General features: G+C 41.9%; 1 protein-coding gene across 1 annotated transcript in view; it reads right to left on the bottom strand.

Moving 5' to 3' along the window:
- Window positions 1-7,581: 7,581 nt before the first annotated feature.
- The window catches only part of CUNH18orf54 (chromosome unknown C18orf54 homolog), a 42,119-nt gene continuing 27,460 nt past the window's right edge, over window positions 7,582-22,240 (bottom strand). Inside the window, exon 8 of the mRNA XM_036245753.1 lies at window positions 7,582-7,600. Within this exon, the coding sequence (XP_036101646.1) occupies window positions 7,597-7,600 (4 nt within the window). The 3' untranslated portion in view covers window positions 7,582-7,596. The remainder of the gene's footprint in view (window positions 7,601-22,240) is intronic.

The raw sequence follows: 22,240 nt of genomic DNA, 5'->3' as shown, positions 1-22,240 counted from the left end.
CAGAAACTCACCAGAGCAGAAAGCTCCCGATGCCTAGCAAGGGGCAAAACTGAGAAAACAGGAGCCTTGCCCCTCTAGCATGTTGCTGGACAAGCAGTTTAGACCCCCTGACTTTTCCTCCCTGAAGATAATATCGAGGCCTTTCATCTCCAGGCCCAGAAAAAGCAGCAAAACTAGACACGTGATGCTGCGGCTGCCTCAGGACCAGCTGCATTGATTAATGGCCCCCTGCCCTGGTGCTGACCCGTCAGCGGAGACCGTGATCCTGAAAGAGCACACCTGGAAAGCTGGTGAGTATTCTATTGAGACCCCCCACCCCCCCCCACAAGAGCCCAACCTGCAGGAGAGCAATAAATACCCTCAACACAAAGGGCCCAGCGCACGCTCTCTCGGGCGAGCATGCCCACACCGTCCCCTCGCCACTTTCTTGCCTCTACAGCACCCCGCAAGACTTGCAACCAGGGAAGCAACGGGCAGCAGCAGACTGTCCCGGGCTAACCCTCTGAACCCGTCTCTAAGGCCCCTTTTCTCTGACTTCTCGGTAAGGCAAAGCAGCCCAGCCTGGGCTCTCCTGTTGCTGCTTCTAAGTCCTTTCCTGTTCCACTGTCCTAAGTGTGTTTTCACTGCAACCATAAATTCTGGCTCGCTCGGCTGCGCTTTGTCTCTTGATTGAAATCTTTCCTTCGAGAAGACAAGAACCAGGTCTTATTGCCTCACCAGTAACATACTTGGTGCTGTGACCCGGATAGTCTCACTGTGGTTTGAATGGTTTCGTCACTGGTAAGCCAGTCATCCTTGCCACTCTTGTTTGAAGGACATGACCGTGTCTTCTCCCCCCTTGCATCATTTCCTCGGACCATGGGGTTTTCTCTCTCTCTGCACACTGTCACACTACAGGCATGGGACGAGCATTTAAAAGCCATTAGGGCACTTGCTGCTGGAAGACTCCAGTGACAGGATGAGTCAGGCATGGACCCGGGAAGTGTGCAGTGGGCACCCCGCCTACTGCAAGACCACGTCCACCACCCAGGAACACTGTACAGTCACACCAGGCCCTTCCCCGAGGCTTTTCCCTGTCAGGTTACTAGTTCCAATGGAGAGAGAGTCCCTTGCTCTTTGGCTGGAATGATGTTCTTTTCTTCCCTTTCTTCCTTTGTGTCCGGAGTTAAATTCAGGTTGACTTTCTTTGAGCTGATTTTTTTAAATCCTCGAGGTAGAGCTAAAGGTTAAGGTTGATAAGAACGTAGGCTCTAGATAAGGGTCAAGATAACTAAGGACAGGAAAAAAAAGATGGATGGCTATTTTTTTTAATATATTTTTATTGATTTTTAGAGAGAGGAAGGGAGAGAGATAGAAACATCAATCGGCTGTGGATGGCTGGTTTTAACTTTGGCTTTTCTGTTGGAATTGCTTTCTGAAGGCCTGAACAGAATCTTTACCACATAAATGAGGGCCTGAACTCATTTTTCTCTGAAGGTGAGGGGTACATTCTCCCTCCAGCCCGAATCTCAGGCATTCTTAGGTGACTAAAAATCTCTATGGAGGTGTCAGAAGGTGTATCTCACAACATGCAAGAGCCCCATAGGGAATCCCAACTCACTTCTAATTAAATATTTGACTCATCCTGGGAGCACCCAAAAAGGTTGGTAACCTAGCGCTCCAAGTCCTCACAGCCAAAGATAGAAACTGAGGCACATAAGAAGGTTTGAGATGACTTGGGAATAAAAGCCCCTAGGAGCTCCACCCACAAATAGCACACTTTCAACCCACTACACAACATCCCTAGAAATGTGTGCAGGCCCTACAGATCTCAAAATAAAACTAAAATCAACATAGGAAATTGTGCCTCTAAGGCTGGAAAATTCCAGACCCCAGCCTTATTAATACTTCTTACAATTAACAGGAAGCCTTTACTTGCAAGTACTTACAGAAATGAGAACTAACTAGAAGTGATAGCAACTTAAGATGGTCAAAATGTAGCTGTTTCAATGTCTAAATTAACTTGTGCCTGCAAAATTAGAAAATGTCAGCTCTAAGACTAAAACTGAATGAATGGGAATCCTAGAGGCTTCCAAGAGAAGCCCTGGTAAATTGCACCCAGGGTAGGAGAACCAGAAAGGCTGATCCTAAGCAAGAGGGGAAAGAGGAATTGTATATATTTCCTTGTACTAGAACAGAATTAAGGAATCTGCCTAAAGATTTCCCTGACTTTCTCCTGCACCACGATGGGTTTGCAGAGGTATTTACTTTAACTGTTAAGAGAATATGGTCCTGACTATTCTGACTTTTTCCAATTAATCTACCTACTGGTTTCTGGGAGCAAAACAACAGAATTACTAAATAGAGTCTACTGGGAAGCTCCGGTAGAAGTCTGTTGTCTTGTAGGGAGGCAGGTCACTTTAAGACGGGTTCTAGAATGCTGAAATGGGACAAAAGAGAGCCCCCGAGGAAACAGTGGCAAATCTTTCTGCACATTGTTAGTCATCTCCAGTGGGTCTGCCACTTTTTCCAGGAAATTCAGAAATTAATGAGAGGACAACAAGGAGTCAGATCCTGTCCCTTCAGTCAGGCACCGCCCTGCTAGGCCTTCTCATGCATCTTGGGGAATGGGAAAGACGAGAGACTCACTGGCAAGCTCAGTCGCTCAAGACTAGGGTGTGCACCTACACCCCAGCAACAAGAGGTCAGAGAGGAAGGAGATGCCAGCGGTGAGTTTAGGGACATGGTCTCACATGAGACTGGGGTGGGCTCCACAGTAAGGCTAGCTGAGTCTGGAAACCCGGGCACAAAGTGGGGCGCCCACCTTCGAGCCCTCCATAGGAAGGGGGAAATGAGGATGCCTGTTTCTCCCATATGTTCCCTGTTCTCTTCCAGGTGAGAAACCAACCCTCCACTCCTCAAAACTGGTAAAAATTTTACTCCCAAACTCTAAGGAAAGAGAGATGAGTCTTCTGTTGCAGTACAGCGTGGCCACAACACAAACTGGGAGCCAGGAGGCCTGCTGGAGAATGAAAGCCTTAATTACAAGACCACTCCCTGCCTACATCTTCTCTGTCATCATCAGGACAAATGGACTGAAGTCTCGCTCATCCAGCCTTTATGGCCCAAAGGACGACCCAGACCTTTTTGTAAGATCTGCAGACTTGCCCTGGCTGCTGTAGCTACAATCAGCCGACTCCTACAAGAACAGCAGCCCCCAGAGAAGGAAGAACCAGGGCCACCAGAGGAACCCAAGGCCACGGAGAAAGGAAGGAAAGAAGACAATTCTACCTATCCTAAGCTTCCAATGTCAGGGCTGGACCACGCTACCCAGAAATCTATGCCACTGCCCCATCTCCAGACTTTCCCAAATTATGTTCACTCCAAGAAATGAGTGGCCCAACAGGCTCCACCAGCGTTCATGTCCCATTTTCAAATTTAGAATGAATTGGGAAAATTTTCAGACAATCCTGATAAATACATAGAAGGGTTCCATAAGACCTTGATGACCTTGGACTTACCTTAGAGAGACACCTCACTTCTCTTACACACAACTCTTGCTCACGGGGAATGTCAGACCCTCAGTGAGGCGGCCACACAGCTGCTAACGACACGCACATGAGCGATCAACAACATCCACTAGGCCCAGTGGCAGTTCCCCCAAGTGACGCAGGCAGGGACTACAAGAGCCCAAACAGAATCTGGGCTCAGGACCATGTTAGGATGTCTAATATGTGGGATAAAGGTTAGCAAGACTAATCCAGTCAACTTCAATAAACGAGCCACACTGACCAAGGGCCCAATGAAGAGACCCATCTAAGACGCACAAACCTGGCCCTGGTCAGTTTTTCTCAGTGGTTAGAGCGTCGGCCTGTGGACCAGAGAGTCCTGGGTTCAGTTCCCGCTGAGGGCACGTACCTTGGTTGCAGTTTGTCTCCAGCCCCGGTTGGGGTTGTGTAGGTGGCAACCAGTCGATGTGTCTCTCGCATGTCAATGTTTCTCTCTCTCTTTCTCTCTCTCTCTCTCTCTCCCTCCCTTTCTACCTGAAGAAAAATGCAAAAATGTCCTCAGGTGAGGATAAAATAAATAAATAAATAAATAAATAAATAATACCACTGGCCAGATGGAAGGGAGCACACAGAAAATAATGGAACATGCTAAGAGGGCACGGAGAACACTGTTTGGGGCTCTATATAAAATATTCTTCCCAAACTAGTCCGTTTCCTCTGGGACTAGGTCCCTTAACAGTGATCCTCCTCCTATTGCTTTTCGGCCCCTGCATACTTAATTGTCTTGTTCGCTTTGTCTCCTTCAGGATTCAGGCAATCCAACTTCAGATGATGGCCATGCAGAGATTCTTACCCATTCCCATGATGGACGGCTCCAGCAGTCCCCGAGAATCATGTGAGAATTTGGTTCCGTCCTCCCTACACCTGTCCCAGACAGTCAGGAAGAGACTGGAACCCATCAGTCCACTCACTGACAGCAGGAAGAAGTTACAGAAGCCCTTCAACTTCCAAAAGCTTATGGATGCCCACTCTCTTGAGAAGAGAATGTCAGGGTAGGTAGCTAGTTAGACATGAGCCAGGGCAGGCAAAGGGGGAGAAAAGGCAAATTACTCCCATGCATCCTGTACATCTACGGGGCGGAAGGTAAGATTTATAAGCTGAAACAGTCTTCATCGTGCCCGGACTTATGGTCATCAGATCTCTGATTCAATCTCAGGACACTGCTCAGCCACATAGGTCACCAGTTGCAGTGGCCTCACACATGCACGGGTGGTCAAGTAGGAGGGGACAGCTGGAGGGACAGGAGTGGGGAAGCCCAGGAAGACAAAGCCCATAAATACTGGGCTCTGTGGCTGGTCGGTGCACTCTCTGTGAGGTGCCCACTTGGTCCATCCGTGTCTTTCCATACTGCCAGTAAACTCGTACCTGCTTGGCTGTACTTTGTCTAGTGATTGGAATCTTTCCTTCAAGAAGACAAGAACCGATGTCTCGTCATTCTGCTAGTAACAGTTTAGTTAATAGCGTTGTGCCAGATTTTGAAAACTGTTCTATGGTGATATAAATGATAATAACAGGAGAAGCTGGAAGACAGGCATTCGGGAAATACCTTTGCAACGTGAAGGTCTAAAGTCTAAAATTATCTCAAAATAAAAGGAAGTGAGAGAGAGAGAGAGAGAGAGAGAGAAAGAAAAAGAGAGAGAGAGAGAGAAAGGAGAGAGAGAAAGAAAGAAAGAAAGAAAGAAAGAAAGAAAGAAAGAAAGAAAGAAAGAAAGAAAGAGGAGGAGAGAGGGTGGGAGGGCAGGAGGACAAGAGGATGGGGGTAGAGGGGAGGGGAGGGAAATCCTGGACACAGACTAGTTTATATTTTCCAACATCCCCAGCAGTTATATGTGGTCATGTGACTGAGAGTTTGAGTCAATAAAACATGAGCAGAAATACTGTGTGCCATTTCCAAGTTAAGACTTTATAAAAGAGGGTAAGCCCCACCGTGTCCCCCCCCCCCCAGCTGGACGCAGGAACGCCAGGGTGGGCCAGAGACACCAGAGGGAAGGGATCTAGGCTTCCAGGCCACTGTGCAGAGGAAAGCCACCCGCCGACCCAGAACACCCACCTCACGCTCTCGCATAAGCAAGGAATGAAGTTCTGTTGCATTGCACCATTTTACATTTGGGCTATTTTTACCACACTAAAACAAACATATTTATACTCTCTCCCACCCTTATTTCTGCTGAGGTATGCTGCCAGGTTTATTCTTCGAAATGTTTATCTCAACATAAGGGCTGGGAGTATACTAATAATACATTTGGCAAATTCTAAGAGCCGCTGGTTGTAATATCTATCAAAGGGATAAACTAAATATATATTAAGACATAACTCTTTATTATTTTCCTGGAACACAAACAATCACAAAAGAATATTGTTTTCCTTAGGAAAAACGGAGCCAACCAGGTCCTTTCTTATGCCACGCTGGTAGGGGAGAGAAGGTAGTGCTTCTATGTTCCAGTAAGAACGTTTCCCCAGCCTCCCCATCCACAAGTTACCTGCCTCCCATAATCATTCAGGTGGAAAAGCTGATAAGACAATGTTGGGGAATTTTTTTTGATGACTTCCTTTTACATGTCTACCAGTAACAAGACTGACCAATGTTCTCATTACAGAAATGTTTATCTATTGCTCAACTTTCAGATGACCACTGGGTATCACAGGTATATGAGAACGTACTATAGACCAGGTAGGTACTGGGGAGAGTTCGCAAAATCATAGATGCTTATCTCAAAGACTACGATGTAGTGACTCATTCCAGTTAACAAATGCACGAGGAAAACTGAACAGGAAAATCCTTGTTTATGGTACCCAGATAACAAGACAAGGAAATCACCTTACTAGCCCCACAGATAAAACTTCAACAATTATTTTTAAATATTTATTACCTCAACCTCAATGCCATACATTTAAATTTCAGGTCTTTGTGGGCAAAGGCTCAGTAAAGATTCCCACCACTCTCACACCCCACCATTACCCATTCCAGAATGTTCTCAGGATGAGCTCTGGCACTGCAGGTGTTATGGGGGTACGGGCTTCTCCAGTAAGCGTCAGGAACACTGGGAAGGAGCTCTGACCTTGTGAAGTTAGGAAGACGAAAAGAGTCTATTCATCCAGCTCTACCAAGAATCTGATCTTGGACCAGTTCCTCAACCTTGCTGTCAGTCTCCTCGTGGGTACAGAATGAGAGTCAGATACAGGGCCCACTTGATCGGAGGATATCATTATTTTGAGAAATGGCATTCAACCGCTAGCTTCCCAACACTCCCGTTTTTTTCAAGAGTCCATTGACATAATTCAAGATACTCAACATTCCGGCTATTTGTTCCCCAAAATAAGTGCTTCATCTGTAATTTACAACATATTAGAAGACAAGGCCTCTGGATGATGATATGAACCACAAAATTAGCTGAGGCTAACCGCAGGACATCACTGCGCTCGCTCCCATGCATTCAGTCAACAAACACTGAGTGCATGCCCCTGTGTGCCAGGGCCTGTTCTAGACACGCGGGACACATCAGGAAACACCACAGACAAAAGCGCCCTTCCCATGAAGCTTTCACTGCAGCAGAAGAGTCAGAACAAACAAAGAAAAAGTGGTGACTTACATACTAAATGAGAAAGTGATGCGTTCTGGGGAAAATAATGAGGAGGGAGCAGTTTTAATTAGGTGGTCAGGACAGGCCTTGTCTGGAGTTTGTAAAATGTTCCTAGGAAAGGGGGTTTATGTTCGTTTCCGCTTTGCTGGTGACTAGCTATGTGCCCATGGGAAAGGAATATAAATTCTTTGTGTCTCACTCTTCGAGTAAATGGGTCAAGTCATAAGGCCTTTCCAACAACCTCAGAAGGTTGTGGTAAAATTTTAAAAGATACAGGAAAAAATGCTTTGGAAAACTTTTAAACTCACCACAAAACGGAAGGGATTGGCAATCATCTGGTGGTCCCCCTTCAGAAAGAAAGAAACAGACATCTAGATTCCTCACCCTCCTGCCAAGACTTCCACATCGTTCTTCTTCCTCTCCACCCATCTGTCTGCTGTTGGTCCACTGCGGAGATGCGTTAAGACCTACCTTTGAATTAAATTAAGAGAGTTGGCCAAGAAGAACGCCAGAAAACATACACCATGATTCCTGCCCTCTGTAAACAGAATGAAGTTTCTATTTTCATAGCAGCTGACCTGAGGAAAGAAATTAACACACTCCAAAAGCCTCTGTACCATCCCAATGCCTTGCTGACCAATGACCCACGTACGCCATGTGAGTCATACATGTTTGGGGAAACATGTCGTAAATGTCACTGTGTACTTGTTAACGAACACTGACATCATGACTGCCAGTCGCCATCATGGCACATTCTCAAATCTTTTGCACTCCTAGTCTAAACTAACAGTTTGTTAACTTTGAGCCTTTTTTCCCCCATTCACAAAGCTGTGAAAGAAAAAAATAATAAATTATTTCTTTAAGAACAACAGCCTTGCCTGGCGGGTGTGGCTCAGTGGACTGAGCATGTCCCATGGACTGAGAGGTCCTGGTTTAATTCCCTGACAATGCACCTGCCCGAGCTTGATCCCCAGTAGGAGGCGTGCAGGAGACAGCTGATCAGTGATTCTCTCTCACATCAATGTTTCTCTCTCTCTCTCCCTTCCTGTCTCTCTAAAACAAATCAATTAAAAAAAAAAAAGTCCGGCAGTGTGGTTCAGTGATTGAGCGTCAACCCATGCACCAAGAGGTCGCCAGTTCGATTCCCGGTCAGGACACATGCCCAGGTTGTGGGCCTGATCCCCAGTGGGGGGCATGCAGGAGGTGGCCAATCAATGTTCTCTCATCAATGTTTTTATCTCTCTCTCCCTGTCCCTTCCTCTATAAAATCAATAAAGTAAAAAAAATGTTTAAAACAACAGCAGCCTTCCCGGCGGGTGTGGCTCGTGGCTAGAGCACTGGCCTGCCGACCAAAGAGCACCTACCTCAGCTGCGGCCTGATCCCTGGGCCTGGTCGGGGTCGTTCAGGAAGCAACCGATCGATGTGTCTCCCTCGCATCGATGTTTCTTCTCTCTTTCTCCCTCCCTCCCTCCCTCCCTCCCTTCCACTCTATCTGAAAATCAATGGAAACATATCCTTGGATGAGGATTAAAATAAATCAATAAAAAGAATGACGAGACTTCAATAGCTACGACTTCACCTCCTGTGTGTAAGGGCCCTTTAACGTCTCCAAGCAAAGCAGCTTCTTCCGAACATGGTTCACTGGTCTTTCCCATCCACCTGCCAAGTGCCATTTCCGTGCCCCCATCGCTCTAAACGCTCTAACGCTCCCGATGAGGGCAAGTGCTCCTATCACACATTCACAGGACACCTGCAGGTTCCACTGGGAGTCCTCATGCCAGGCCACTGTTACTCGAGTGCCTCCACTGGCAGATGACAGACTACATGGAGCAGAGACATCATCACTGAAGCGTAGCTTAAGGCCTGGCCCTTCATAAACTGAGATGAAAAACGACTGGTCATTGCCTAATCTTTATTTATTTATTTTTTCAAATCTTTATTGTTGGATGTAAAATGTATTACAGATGTTCCACATTTTTCCCCCATTGACCCCCTCCTCTCCAGTCCTGCCCCCCTTCCACCTTTTCCCACACTATTGTCTGTGTCCATTGGTTATGCATATAAGTTCTTTGGTTTATTTCTTCCCACCCCCCCAACGCCTTTCCCTTTGAGGTTTGTCAGTCTAGCAATGAATTTGTGCTTCTTAATCCCTTCACCTTTTTCACCCATTCCCCCAACCCCCCTCCCAACTGGCAACCAACAAAATGTTCTCTGTATCTATGAGAATGTTTCTGTTCTACCTGTTCATTTTGTTTGTAGATTCCATTGTTGATAGATATGTATTCATTGCCATTTTGTTTGTTCATACATTTTATCTTTTTCTTCAAAAAGACCCTTCATCATTTCATATAAAAACTTTCCCAGATAAGAAAAAGTTAAAGGAGTTCTTCACTACCAAACCGTTATTATATGAAATCATTGCCTAATCTTTACATTCAGAACAACCACATCCCTACCCCCAAACCATTATGAACGAGTGATCTCTGCATCCAGCCTCCATCAGTCCCCCCTTATCTTACCATTTGGGATGTTATTAAATAGGGGGGAATCTAAGTGGTTGATGAGATGATACACAGAACTGTTTTTTTTTTTAAAGTTACGGTATAGCAATATTATGAGCTAAATAAGAAATGTCAATGTGAATTTGTGTACACATTTCTAGCTCTGTCGCTACTGAAAACGACACGTGTAGTAGCTATACTTTTGCCCCCATCCACTCTCACATGCTTCTCCAGTGTGCAGACTTTGGTCTCTAACACAACCCTCTGCTACGAAGAACAAGATCTCCTGGTTGCTTGGAAAGAGGTTATGACTGTTTTATGGCAGGAAAAAACCAGGAGGGTTTGGAACATCCTGTTGTTTCCAGGAAGCAATGATGCTTTTAAGAATGTCAGCACCAATGAGGCTTGCCAAGGCCCCCACAAGCCAGAATGTGATCATTTAAACTTCAAATAACAGTTTTATTGTGGTCGGTTGTAATATATTGAACCTATAAAAGGCTCTAAGTTCATGATACTCAAAGAATAAAAAGTAATGTAAAGTGTTGCTATAAAGGTAGTTGTAATATAAAAGGGTAAATATAATAGAATACATTCTATATTTTAATAAGTAGAAGAATATTTATAGGGACTTTATTTCTTCTATTAATGATATATGTGCTTATTAATTACAGCTATATACTGATTTCTGTGTAGGTACCACAGCAAACACGGAACAGTGTGTGAGCTGAGTAATCCTGAGAAAGCAGATGCTCTACCCACACCAGGAAGGACTGAGGGGCACCAAAGGTCACACGTAAATGGAGGGAAGATGAGCTCAACAGTTCATCAGCACCTGTGTTTAGACACAATTACCAACTAAAAGAAGATTTAGCTGTGTATCCCAAAAGGATGGATTAGCTCAATTTCTAAAGAGCCAATCCTTATCTTCTAGGAGAAAGAACTTCTAGTCTAGATGGTCCTACTGATTCAGATAAAATTCTTTAAGGAATGCATGTTTTAAAAACGCCAACACGCCAGATCAATAAAATATAATAGAACAATGGCTCAAGCACTGCTAGCCATGGTGAATTTAAAGGTTAAATGATTTCTGGGGAAAATGCCAACTTTCTAAAGTTGAAATCTGTATGAAGTACTTGAGGTCTCATGATATAAAGAGTAAAATTCCTGCAGTAATTGTTTAAAAAAAAAAAGGAAAGGTACTCCATCTAATGCTCCTATAAGCAGGTCCAACAACTATCTCAATCAATAATTAACTGTTGATATTCAGTTCCTGCAACATAACATGAAACTGATAAAACCTGGGTAAGAGTCAAAATATTAAAACCCTAGGAAGCTAGCAAAATAAATATAACAATAAACCTTGGAAAGTATAGGATCTAATACAGAAATAATGAATTAAAGTAATAGTGTGGATATTTTATGGTTTAACCATAACTCTAAAAAGACTTTTAAACTCATTGTATTTATATATATTTTATCTATTTGAAGTGGTCAAAAGCATCAGATATACTAGTTTGAAAATGCCATTTAAATCACTTCAAGGAATTTAATTAGTTTGTTTGCAATCATTTAAATACTTGGAAAAGTGAGGTTTAAACTTGTATTTTTTTTTTTACAATTTAATCGTGTGTTGGTGGTGTTCCTGTCCTTGTTTAGAAGTCTCTGGGACAACGAGTCCATCAGTAAGAATTTAAAATACATAGAAAACGTCAGGCCTCAGGCCACAGTTGAGTCTCTACAGAGATATAGATATTCAATGTATATTTCTGCCATGTACTTAGAGGGTGACTTCTCCATCCTCTGTTCCAAGAGCATTCCTCTTGAGCAGGGGGTCAATCAAATCTTCCTGTAAAGGACCAGATAGTAAATATTTTAGTCTTTGTGGTCCAGGAAGCAAAATCAAAGACATTATTACATAGGTACTTCTACACCAAAAGAGAAAATAAATTTCCACAAATGTTTTCATAAAATTCCAAACAATAATGAATACAGTTTTTTGTTTTTATTGTTTTGGTTTTCTTTTTGTTGTTGTTGTTTGTTTTGTTTTTTTTTTTTTTTTGCAAGTCTACATAGAAAAACAAATTAAATTATTTTGGGCCAAGTGACATTTTGCTTCATTGGGATTCAAAGTTAGTGTTCCTCCTGATCAAAACCAATTACAAATGTTCAACTGTTAATGCTCACCCATATGGAATTTTATACATTTCAACTTTGAAAAAGTCTTTTCACATAGTTACTGACAAATACAGACACCATGCCACAAGCATATTATTTTAGTTGAGCATATTCATCATTTGGAAAGCATTTATAGAATTCTATTCGAGTCTTTGCTTGATATTTGCCTTTTTAAACACACTGTGTTCATCACCTGCAGCTGAAGGTAAGGAAAAGCTCTTCAACTGCACCGTCAAATGGATTTTTAAATTTGGAAATCTCCTTTGTATGTGAGCTGGAACTTGTTTGAGCTTAGAAAATATATTCACTGCAAGTCTGTGTAGGAGTGGAGATCTGGATTCTTGCTTTAACATTTGAAAGCATGGGAGGTGTTTGACACTACTTAAGATTCAAGCAGCCCACAATCCCAGGAACCTGGCTGGCTGGTGCTTCCCTCTCAGGGGCGAGCTGATAGAAACTCCTGGCATCTAGCAGACCCAACGGGCCTGCCTAAGAGGGTCTTTGCCCAGCTGAGAACAGGGAAATAGTCTGGGTACACAGCCTGCACCTGCCTTAGGGCCCCCATGCTGCTAAAAAGAGCCGACCCGGGAGTCAGCTTGGCCCCTCCTGTGGGCAGACAAGGCCATGAAAGCAGCCACAAGCTGTGGATCACTTAAGGCTTCCAAGAGGACACCAAGAGCCAAACTTGGACAGCTTCCGGCATTGGTTGGCACAAAAGTACTTTCTGGGAGGCCCCAAATCAGCTTACAAAACAACCTCAGATGGCGTAAGACCGGGATCCAAAGGGAAACCCTAGCAGGTACTAAAATCTGCCAAGATAAATTTTACTTGGTTGGGGTTTTTTGTTCTTTTTTTCTCAATATTTTCTTTATCTTCTTTTTTATTGCTTTGGCATTATTATTATGGTTGTTATTGTTCCTCTTTTCTCTCCTATCTTACTTGTCTCCTTCCTTTTTTTTATTCCATTTTTTGTCTTTTTTCTATCCTTTCACTTGATCTCTCTTTCTCTTCATTTTACCTTTTCACAACTTTTTTTCTTTCTCTTTCTCCTTATCTTTTTTTCTATTTTCCTTTTCCTACTCTTTACTCTTATTTTTTTCTCTCCCTTCTTTCCTTCCAGAATCTTTTTTATACCCCATTCTTTCTAGTATTCTTTCTATTTTTATTTTATTAGTAGTAGTATTATCTTTTTCTTTCTTTTTTGTTTATTATTTTTGTTCCCTCTTCTCATTCCTAATTCTCTTTTCTTCAGTGGTTGTTTTTGCTGTTGTTGTCGGGATCTTTTGTATGTTTTTGTTTCCTGTTGGTTTTCTTTTGCCCTGTCAACACCTATACAACAGCTCACATGATGTGGTTGGGACTGAGCTTCATGATTATGAGATCTCACTCATAAATGGGACAACAATAATTAAAACCCAATTATAACAAGAGAGCCCAAATAACCCCAAAAAAGGTTTGCTGCTAGAGCATTCAGCTCAGGAGTTCAAGGAGACCACACCACAGGGACCCAGAGGCTACCCCACAAAGACTAGGAGTCATAGCATGTATATCTAATACATAGAGCAAACAGAATGGGGAGACAAAGAAACAACCCTCAAATTAAAGAAAAGAAGGAATCTCAAGAAAAAGACCTACATGAGGTGGAGGTAAGCAATTTATCAAACATATATTTCAGAGTAATGGTTATAAAGATGCTCAAGAAACTTAGTGAGAACTACAAGGAGCTTAATGGGAGCTACAAGGAACTTAGTGGAAATGACATCAGCATGAAAAAGGACATAGAGACCATGAATAAGAACCAGGTGGAAATGAATACTATATCTAACATCAAGAATACACTGGAAAGAATTAAAGCAGGATTGATAAAGCAGAGGATCAAATAAGTGATTTGGAAGATAAGACAGAAATAAACACTCAATTGAAGCAGCAAAAAGAAAAAACACTAAAAAGCATGAGGAAAGTTTAAGGGAACTTTGGGACAATATGAAACAGAACAATATCCGCATCATAGGAGTATCAGAGGGAGAAGAATATGAGCAAAGGATAGAGAACTAGTTTGAAGAAATAATGACAGAAAAATTCCCTAACCTGGTGAAGGAAAAAGTCACACAAGTTCAGGAAGCATAGAGAGTCCCAGTCAAGAAGAATACAAAGAGACCCACATCAAGACACATCGAAATTAAAACGGCAAATATTAAAGGCAAAGAGAGAATCTTAAGGACAGCAAAAGACAGACAGTCAGTTACCTAAAAGAAAGCTCCCATAAGGCTGTCAGCTGATTTCTCAACAAAAACACTACAGGCCAGAAGGGAATTGCATAAAGTATTCAAAATAATGAAAATCAAGGATCCAAAACCAAAACTACTCTATCCAGCAAAGATATTGTTCAAAATTGAAGGTGAAATAAAGAGCTTCCCAAATCAAAATATAAATAAATAAAGGCTAAAGGAGTTTATTAGCACCAAACCAGCATTGCAAGAAATGCTATAGGGACTGTTGTAAGAAAAGAAGAAATACAGAGAGAGGAACATAACCATAAAAAAAAAAAAAAAGCAATAAATAAGTACCTATCAATAATAACCTAAACATAAATGGATTAAGTGCTCCAATCTAAAGACATAGGATAGCTCAATAAACTAGCAAACACTACCCATATATATGCTGTCTACAAGAGACCCACCTCACAACAAAAGACTCACACAGGTTGAAAGTGAAGGGATGAAAAAGAAATTTCCAAGCAAATGGAAACAAAATAATAGCAGGGTTAGCAATACTTATATCTTACAAAATAGACTTCAAAACAAAGGCCAAAGAAGAACACAACATAATACTAAAAGGATCATTCCAACAAGAGGCTATTACCCTGGTAAACATATATGCGCTCAATATAAGAGCACCTAAATATATTAAAACACTTCTGGAGGACTGTAAGGAAGAGACAGACAGAAATACAGTCATAGTAGGGGACTTTAACATCCCACTGACATCACTGTATAGATATTCCAGAAAAAAAGCTAACAAGGAAACAGCAACTTTAAATGACACACTCGATCAGATGGATTTAATTGATATTTACAGAACATTTCATTACAAAGCTGCAAAATATACATTCTTCTCAAGTGTACACGGGACATTCTCAAGGATGAACCATGTTAAAACACAAAACAAGACTCTACAAGTTCAAGATTGAAATCATATCAAGCATCTTCTCAGTTCACAATGGCATGAAGCTAGAAATCAAATATAATTTTAAAAAAATCAAAAACATTCAAACACATAGAGGATAACTAGTATATTATAAAACAAGGAATGAGTTACCAATGAAATAAAGGAAGAAATCAAAAACTTCCTGGAAACAAATGAAAATGAGCACATGACAATGCAAAATCTCTGGGACACAGCAAAAGCAATTCTAAGAGGGAAGTTCATAGCTTTATAGGCCTACCTCAAGAAACGAGAAAAAGCTCAAATAAATTATCTAATCCTACAACAAAAAGAACTCAAAGGGCAAAAACTAAAAACGTTTCCCTTAAAAACAGGAACAAGCCCTGGCCAGTTTGGCTCAGTGGCTGGAGCATCGGCCCACAGACTAGAGAGGCCTGGATTCATTTCCCACTAGGGGCAGTTTGTCCCCGGCACCGGTTGGGGTTGAGTGGGTGGCAGCCACTCGATATGTGTCTCTCTCACATTGATGTTTCCCTCTCTCTCTTCTTTCCTCTCTCCCTCCCACTCTATCTCAAAATAAATGCAAAAATGTCCTCCAGTAAGGATAAAACAAAAACAAAAAGAGGAACAAGACAGGGTTGCCCATTTTCACCACTCTTCTTCAACATAGTATTGGAAGTCCTGGCCACAGTGATCAGACAAGAAGACAAAATAAAAGACATTCAAATTGAAAAAGAGGAAGTAAAATAAAACTATTATCATTTGCATCAGACATGATAATGGACATAGAAAACCCTAATGACTCTACCAAAAAACTACTAGATTTAATAAATTAATTTGGCAAAGTAGCAGGATACAAAATTAGCATCCAGAAATTGACAGCATTTTTATACACCAATAATGAACTCTCAGAAAGAGAAACTAAAATAAAAAATCCCATTTACCAATGCAACAAAAACAGTATGATACCTAGGAATAATCTTAACCAAGGAGGTAAAGGACCAGTACTCAGAAACAATAGGACATCGGAAAAAGAAATAGAGGAAGAGACCAGCAAGTGGAAGTATATACCATGTTCATGGATTGGAAGAATCAACATCATTAAAATGCCCATACTACCCAAAGTAATCTATAGATTCAATGCAATCCCTATTAAAATATAATTAACATACTTCACACATCTAGAACAAATATTCCATAAATTTATATGAAACCCAGAAAAGACTCCAAATAGCTACCACAATCTTGAGAAAGAAGAACAAAGTTGGAGAGATTGCAATACTGGATACCAAACTATACTACAAAGCCATTATAACCAAATCAGCCTGGTATGCGTACAAGAACAGGCATATAGATCAATGAAACAGAACAGGGACCCCAGAAATCAATGTAAGACGATATGGTCAATTAATATGTGACAAAGAAAGCAAGAGCATACAATGGATAAAGACAGTCTCTTCAATAAATAGTGTTGGGAAAATTGGAGAGGTACATAAAAAAAAAAATGAAACTAACTTGCACCGTACACAAGAATAAACTCAAAATGGATAAAAGACTTAAATATTTAAGTCCCAAAACCATAAAAATCCTAGAAGAAAACATAGGCAGTAAAATCTCAAACATCTCATGTAGCAGAATTTTTACCAATGCATCTCATAAGGCAAGGGAAACAAAAGAAAAATGAACAAATGGGACTACATCAAACTAAAGAGCTTCTGCACAGTAAAAGAAACCATCCTCAAAATTAAAAGGGAACCCACTGTATGGAAGAATATATTTGCCAAGGATATATCTGATAAGGGGTGAATTTCCAAAATATATTTTTTTAAAAAAACACTCAACAAAAGAAAGACGATTGAAAAAAGTGAGCAAAGGAAATGAACAGACACTTCTCCAAAGAGGACATACATATGACCAATAGATATATGAAAAAATGCTCAATGTCATTAATCATCAAAGAGATGCAAATTAAAACTACAATGGGATATCACCTCACACCTGCCAGACTGGCTACCATGAATAAATCACAAACAAGTTCAGTGAGGATATGGGGGAAAGGGAATCCTAGTGCACTGATGATGGGAATGAAGAAGCAGCCACTGTGGAAAACACTATAAACATTCCTCAAAAAATTAAAATGAAACTTCCATTTGACCCAGTGATCCCACTTCTAGGAATATATTCTAAGAGGGCTGAAACACCAACCAAAAAGAATATATGCATCCCCTATGTTCATAGCTGCGCTATTTGCAATAGCAAAGATCTGGAAACAGCTCAAGTGCCCATCAGTAGATGAGTAGATAAAAAACTTGGTATGAGCCCTGGCCAGTTTTGCTCAGTGGTTAGGGCGTCGGCCTGCGGACCGGAGAGCCCCAGGTTTGGTTCCTGCTAGGGGCATGTAACTCGGTTGCAGTTTGTCCCTGGGCCTAGTTGGAGTCATGTGGATGGCAACCACTTGGTGTGTCTCTCTCACATCAATGTTTCGTTCTCTGTCTTCCCCCTCCTCTCTCCCTCCTACTCTAACTGAAGATAAATGCAACAGTGTCCTCGAGTGAGGATTAAAAAAAACTTGGTACGGCCCTGGCATGTTGGCTCAGCAGTTAGAGCATTGGCCCACAGATCAGAGAGACCGGGTTTGGTTCCCACTAAGGGCACGTACCTTGGGTGCAGTTTGTCCCTGGCCCTGGTTGGGGTCGTGTGAGTGGCAACCAGTCGATGTGTCCCTCTCACACTGGTGTTTCTCTCTTTCTTCCTCCCTCTCTCCCTCCTGCTCTATCTGAAGATAAATGCAAAAATGTCCTCAGGTGAGGATAAAAAAAAAAAATTGGTACATTTACACAATGGAATACTATGCAGCTGTTAGAAAGAAAGATCTCTTACCCTTTGAAATGACATGGATGGACCTGGAGATAATTATGCTAAGCGAAATAAGCCAATCAGAGAAAGACACATATTACATGATCTCACTTATATGTGGAATCTAATGAACAAAATAAAATAACAAATAGGTCTAGGGACATGGAAGCATGCAACAGACTAACAGATCTCAGAGGGAAGGGGTGAGGCAGAGAGAGATTAATCAAAGAACTTACATGCATATATGCATAGCCCATGGACACAGACAATAATGCAGTCAAAGCCTGGGGTAGGGCAGACACCAGGCAGAGGGGGGCAAAGGGGAGAAGTGGGGAACGTCTGTAATACCCTCAACAATAGAAATAAATTTTTTTCAAAAAGATTCAAGCAACATTGGTTGTCATCAAAATGACTGCTACAGTTTAAGATTTGCATATAATTGATATTTTGCCTTGCAATTTTAGGTTCAATTCTTTTTTTTTTCTTTTCTATTGATTTGAGAGAGAGGAAGGGAGAGGGAGAGAGATACAGAAACATCAATGAGAGAGATCATCAAACAGCCACTTCCTATCATGCCCCCCATGGGGATATGGCCCACAACCTGGGCATGTGCCCCAACTGGGAATCGAACTGGCAACCTCTTGGTGCATGGGTCGATGCTCAATCAGTGAGCCACACTGGCCGGGCTTAGGTTCAATTATTTAGGAAACATTATGTCTGCCTCAAAAGCTACTTTCCCAAGCCATTCAGTGTTCCATTATAGCTGAGGCTGGTTCTTCTTATTAAGAAAAATTTCAGCCCTGGCCGGTATGGCTCAGCAGTAAGAGCATCACCCACGTACCAAAGAGTCCTGGGTTCAATTCCAGCCAAGGGCACGCACCTCGGTTGCAGTTCATCCCTGGTCCTGGTTGGGGTTGTACCAGTGGCAACCAGTCGATATGTCTCTCTCACATCTATGTTTCTCTCTCTCTCCCTTTTCCTCCCTCTCTCCCTCCAGCTCTATCTGAAGATTAATGTAAAAATGTCCTCGGGTAAGGATTGAAAAAAAAAAAGAAAAATTTCAATTTTGGATTTAAAAAAAAAAATCCACAATGAAATGTTGCTACTGCCAAGCCATCACACTGATATGTGATAGGGCAAGAGGGGAGATTCCTGACAAAAATTCACATAACTGATGGTTAAGTCCACAGAGCAAAGGAAGTTCATATTCACACTACTGTTTCAGTAACACATGGTAAAGTCAAATGTTTTCTACAAAGCACATCCTAATGAATACCACCATGAATAAGCTTTAAACTTCTTACATTTTCACAGGATTTGTACATCTGTGAACTAAGCTATTTTTCTGCTTCACACATACTTTTATAATTGTTAGTTGTAAGACACCTTAGCAGATTCCACTTCATGTTTACCGATTAATTTTTCTCAACTTCTTTGTAATATTTCCCCTTTAGTTATAACATAGAGACTATTCATACAGGCTAATTATTTTTTCACTTCAAAGTCAATATTGACTTTTGGAATAAAAAACAATTAAAGAGTATCAGTAACACCTTTTGATTCATCAAGAGTCAAGAAAAAGTATTGAAATCATTCATCCTGATTTTTAATTGACTATTAATGTTGTTCCCCATGTTGTCAACTCCTTGGTCAACTATTCTCCCCAAAAGGCTAATAGTCTTAAACAAGTTTATCTTCTCTGGACACATTCCTTCAGTTGATGCAATCACTATTTCGTATCAGTAATTTTATTTATTTGGCTAAAAATTAGCCACTCAAACAAGAAATTCTGCTGTGAGTACTTAAAATTTTTTCTAATCAACTGTCACTTTGTTGTGAGTTGGAAATATTGTGGTGAGTGCTTAGCTTAGTAATGTTGACATAGATTGTATTTTATTTTGGTGTCATAAAATATTATTCATCTTTTATTTTTTATTTTTTAATTCTCACCCGAGAATATGTTTATTGATTTTTTTAGAGAAAAAGAGAGTATAAAAAACATTGATGTGAGAGAGAAACATCGGTTAGTTGCCTCCAGCATGCACTCGGATGGGGGATTGAACCTTCAACCTTTTGGTGTACGGGACAACATGCCAACCAACCGAGCCACTCGGCCAGGGCTATTCATCTTTTAAATTTTGTACAACCGGTTAAAAATGTAAAATCATTCTTAGCTTGAGGACTGTCCAAAAACAAGCAGCAGGCTAGATTCAACCTATGGGTCATTGTTTGCCCAGCCTGTTCTGGAATACAGTTCTGTCCACTCCCAGATTCAGGAACTAGGATCTTCTGGAAAGATGTGTGATAAGAACCAGTTAATCACCACTTATTGCCCTCTCTTCCAGGTAGGGTGGATACTGCTTTACTGAAAGTGTGATTATTTCTATGATTGTTTTAATGTACTTCCTATAGAACCTCTTGTTACTCACTTTTAATTGTCAGTAGCTTTTGGTGGGAAACCCCCTTGTTATCTCTAATTTCACCCTTTATGTCAACTCTGCCAACATTAAAAGCACTTATACCCTTTCCCCTTTTTATTGGAAGTCAGCACATGTGGTTATTGGCAAGATACTGTGCAAATTATTGAACCAAAGCCCTGGTTTGGGTCATTCTTCACGGACAAGGCCTTCCAATAGCCAGAGAGGCCACTTGATAATGCTGAGACTTTAGACTTGACTTGAATCTGAGACTGTGGATCATGAAGAACAGTATGAAAAAAGCTATGCTATAAAACCTAGACATTTCTAGAGCTGAGCGCTGGGCTACTGGGGATTCCGATCTTAGATTTGTAATTTAGGACTCTACAGAGATGACTTACAGGGTGTTCTCCTTACCACCCCACTGGGCACTAAAGAACCCGTAGCCTTCCGGTCACCCTGGCAGAGTCTCCACTCTACTCCTCATCCCTTATCTCTCTCTCTCTTTTTTTTTTTATCCTTACCCGAGGACATTCTTCCACTTCCTGTTCAGATAGAGTGGGAGGGAGAGAGAGAGAGAGAAAAAAACATCTATGTGAAAGGGATACATCGAGTGGTTGCCACCTACACGACCCAACCAGGGCTGGGGACAATCTGCAACCAAGGTACGTGCCCTTAGCGGGAACCGAACCCAGGTTTCTCTGGACCGCAGGTCGACGCTCCAACCGTCGAGCCAAAGTGGCCAGGGCATCCCTTATCTCTTTATTCTACTCAACCTTTCATGTCTGGGGGCTCTCCTTTGTGGCCATGGCTAAGTGGGGGCTGCCAGTAACTAGGCCCCCACAATGACATTCCAATGTATACAGACGGAAATGAAGCAGAAAACAGTAAGTCACCTGCACACTAGGATGTGAATGCTATAACATCCCCTGCAAAGTTCCTTTGTAGGCATGGTCACCAAGTAGGGATTTAAAGCTTCTACTAATCCATGAAAAGATTACTTTAAGCAGGATCTATTCATTCAAAAATAGTGATGTTATGTTATCAGTTTTTATTTCATATTTGTTGCCTTTTTTCTTTCCCTACTTCATACCTTCTCTTTTCTCCCTGACTGAAAATGGGGGGTGCTGGGGAGACTACAGCCACTGGGTATAGTCTGCTAAACTTGCTTGAATCATAGATGGGCTTCAAGGAGGAGAGGTAACAAGGTGCTTCCCTTGAACCTCCACTTCCAGCTCAGAATGTCCTGCTCAAGACCCAAAGCTAATGATCACTCTTTCAGGGGCCGTCCCTTTACAGTGGCAAAGGATGTGCCAAGGTTCACACACCCTTTTATTCTTGCGGGGGAGGTTTGGGGGGAGCGCTGGCACAGTGGAGCCTCTGGGTGCGCTAACAGAACCTGGGGCGGGAGTATACCGAAGAGAATAGAATTGGGTCTGTACCATAATGTCTTAGGACTAAAAATATACCTGTTTTTTTTTTGTTTTTTTTTTTTTTTTTATCCTCACCCGAGGATATTTTTCCATTTTTTGTACAGATAGAATGGGAGGGAAAGAGAGGAAGAGAGAGAGAGAAACATCGACGTGAAGGGACACCTCGAGTGGCTGCCACCCGCACGACCAACCAGGGCCGGGGACAAACTGCAACCGAAGTACGTGCCCTTAGCGGGAACCGAACCCGGGTCTCTCCAGACCGCAGGCCAACGCTCTAACCGCTGAGCCAAACTGGCCAGGGCAAAATATACCTGTTTTATAGAACAGAGAGATGCTTCTCTCGCCTCAAAACAAAATACAGTTAGACCTTGGTGTGGGAAGGGAGGGGAAGATAAGAACATTTAACATATTCCAGCGCAGCCTTCAAGAGTTGTCACTGGAGAACGAATGCCAGGGGCTGAGCTCAAAACCAGATTTCGGCCTAGTGAGCCAATCAGGCAGTTCTGATCTTGTTACTGCCAAGGTAGATAGTGCCCTCTAGTGGGAAAATTCTAAACAATCCT

The sequence above is a fragment of the Molossus molossus genome, unplaced genomic scaffold, assembly GCF_014108415.1.
Source record: "Molossus molossus isolate mMolMol1 unplaced genomic scaffold, mMolMol1.p scaffold_m16_p_6, whole genome shotgun sequence".
NCBI classification, from domain to species: domain Eukaryota; kingdom Metazoa; phylum Chordata; class Mammalia; order Chiroptera; family Molossidae; genus Molossus; species Molossus molossus.
The sequence above is the reverse complement of the archived record's forward strand: the minus strand, read 5'-3'. Positions and strand labels throughout refer to the sequence as shown.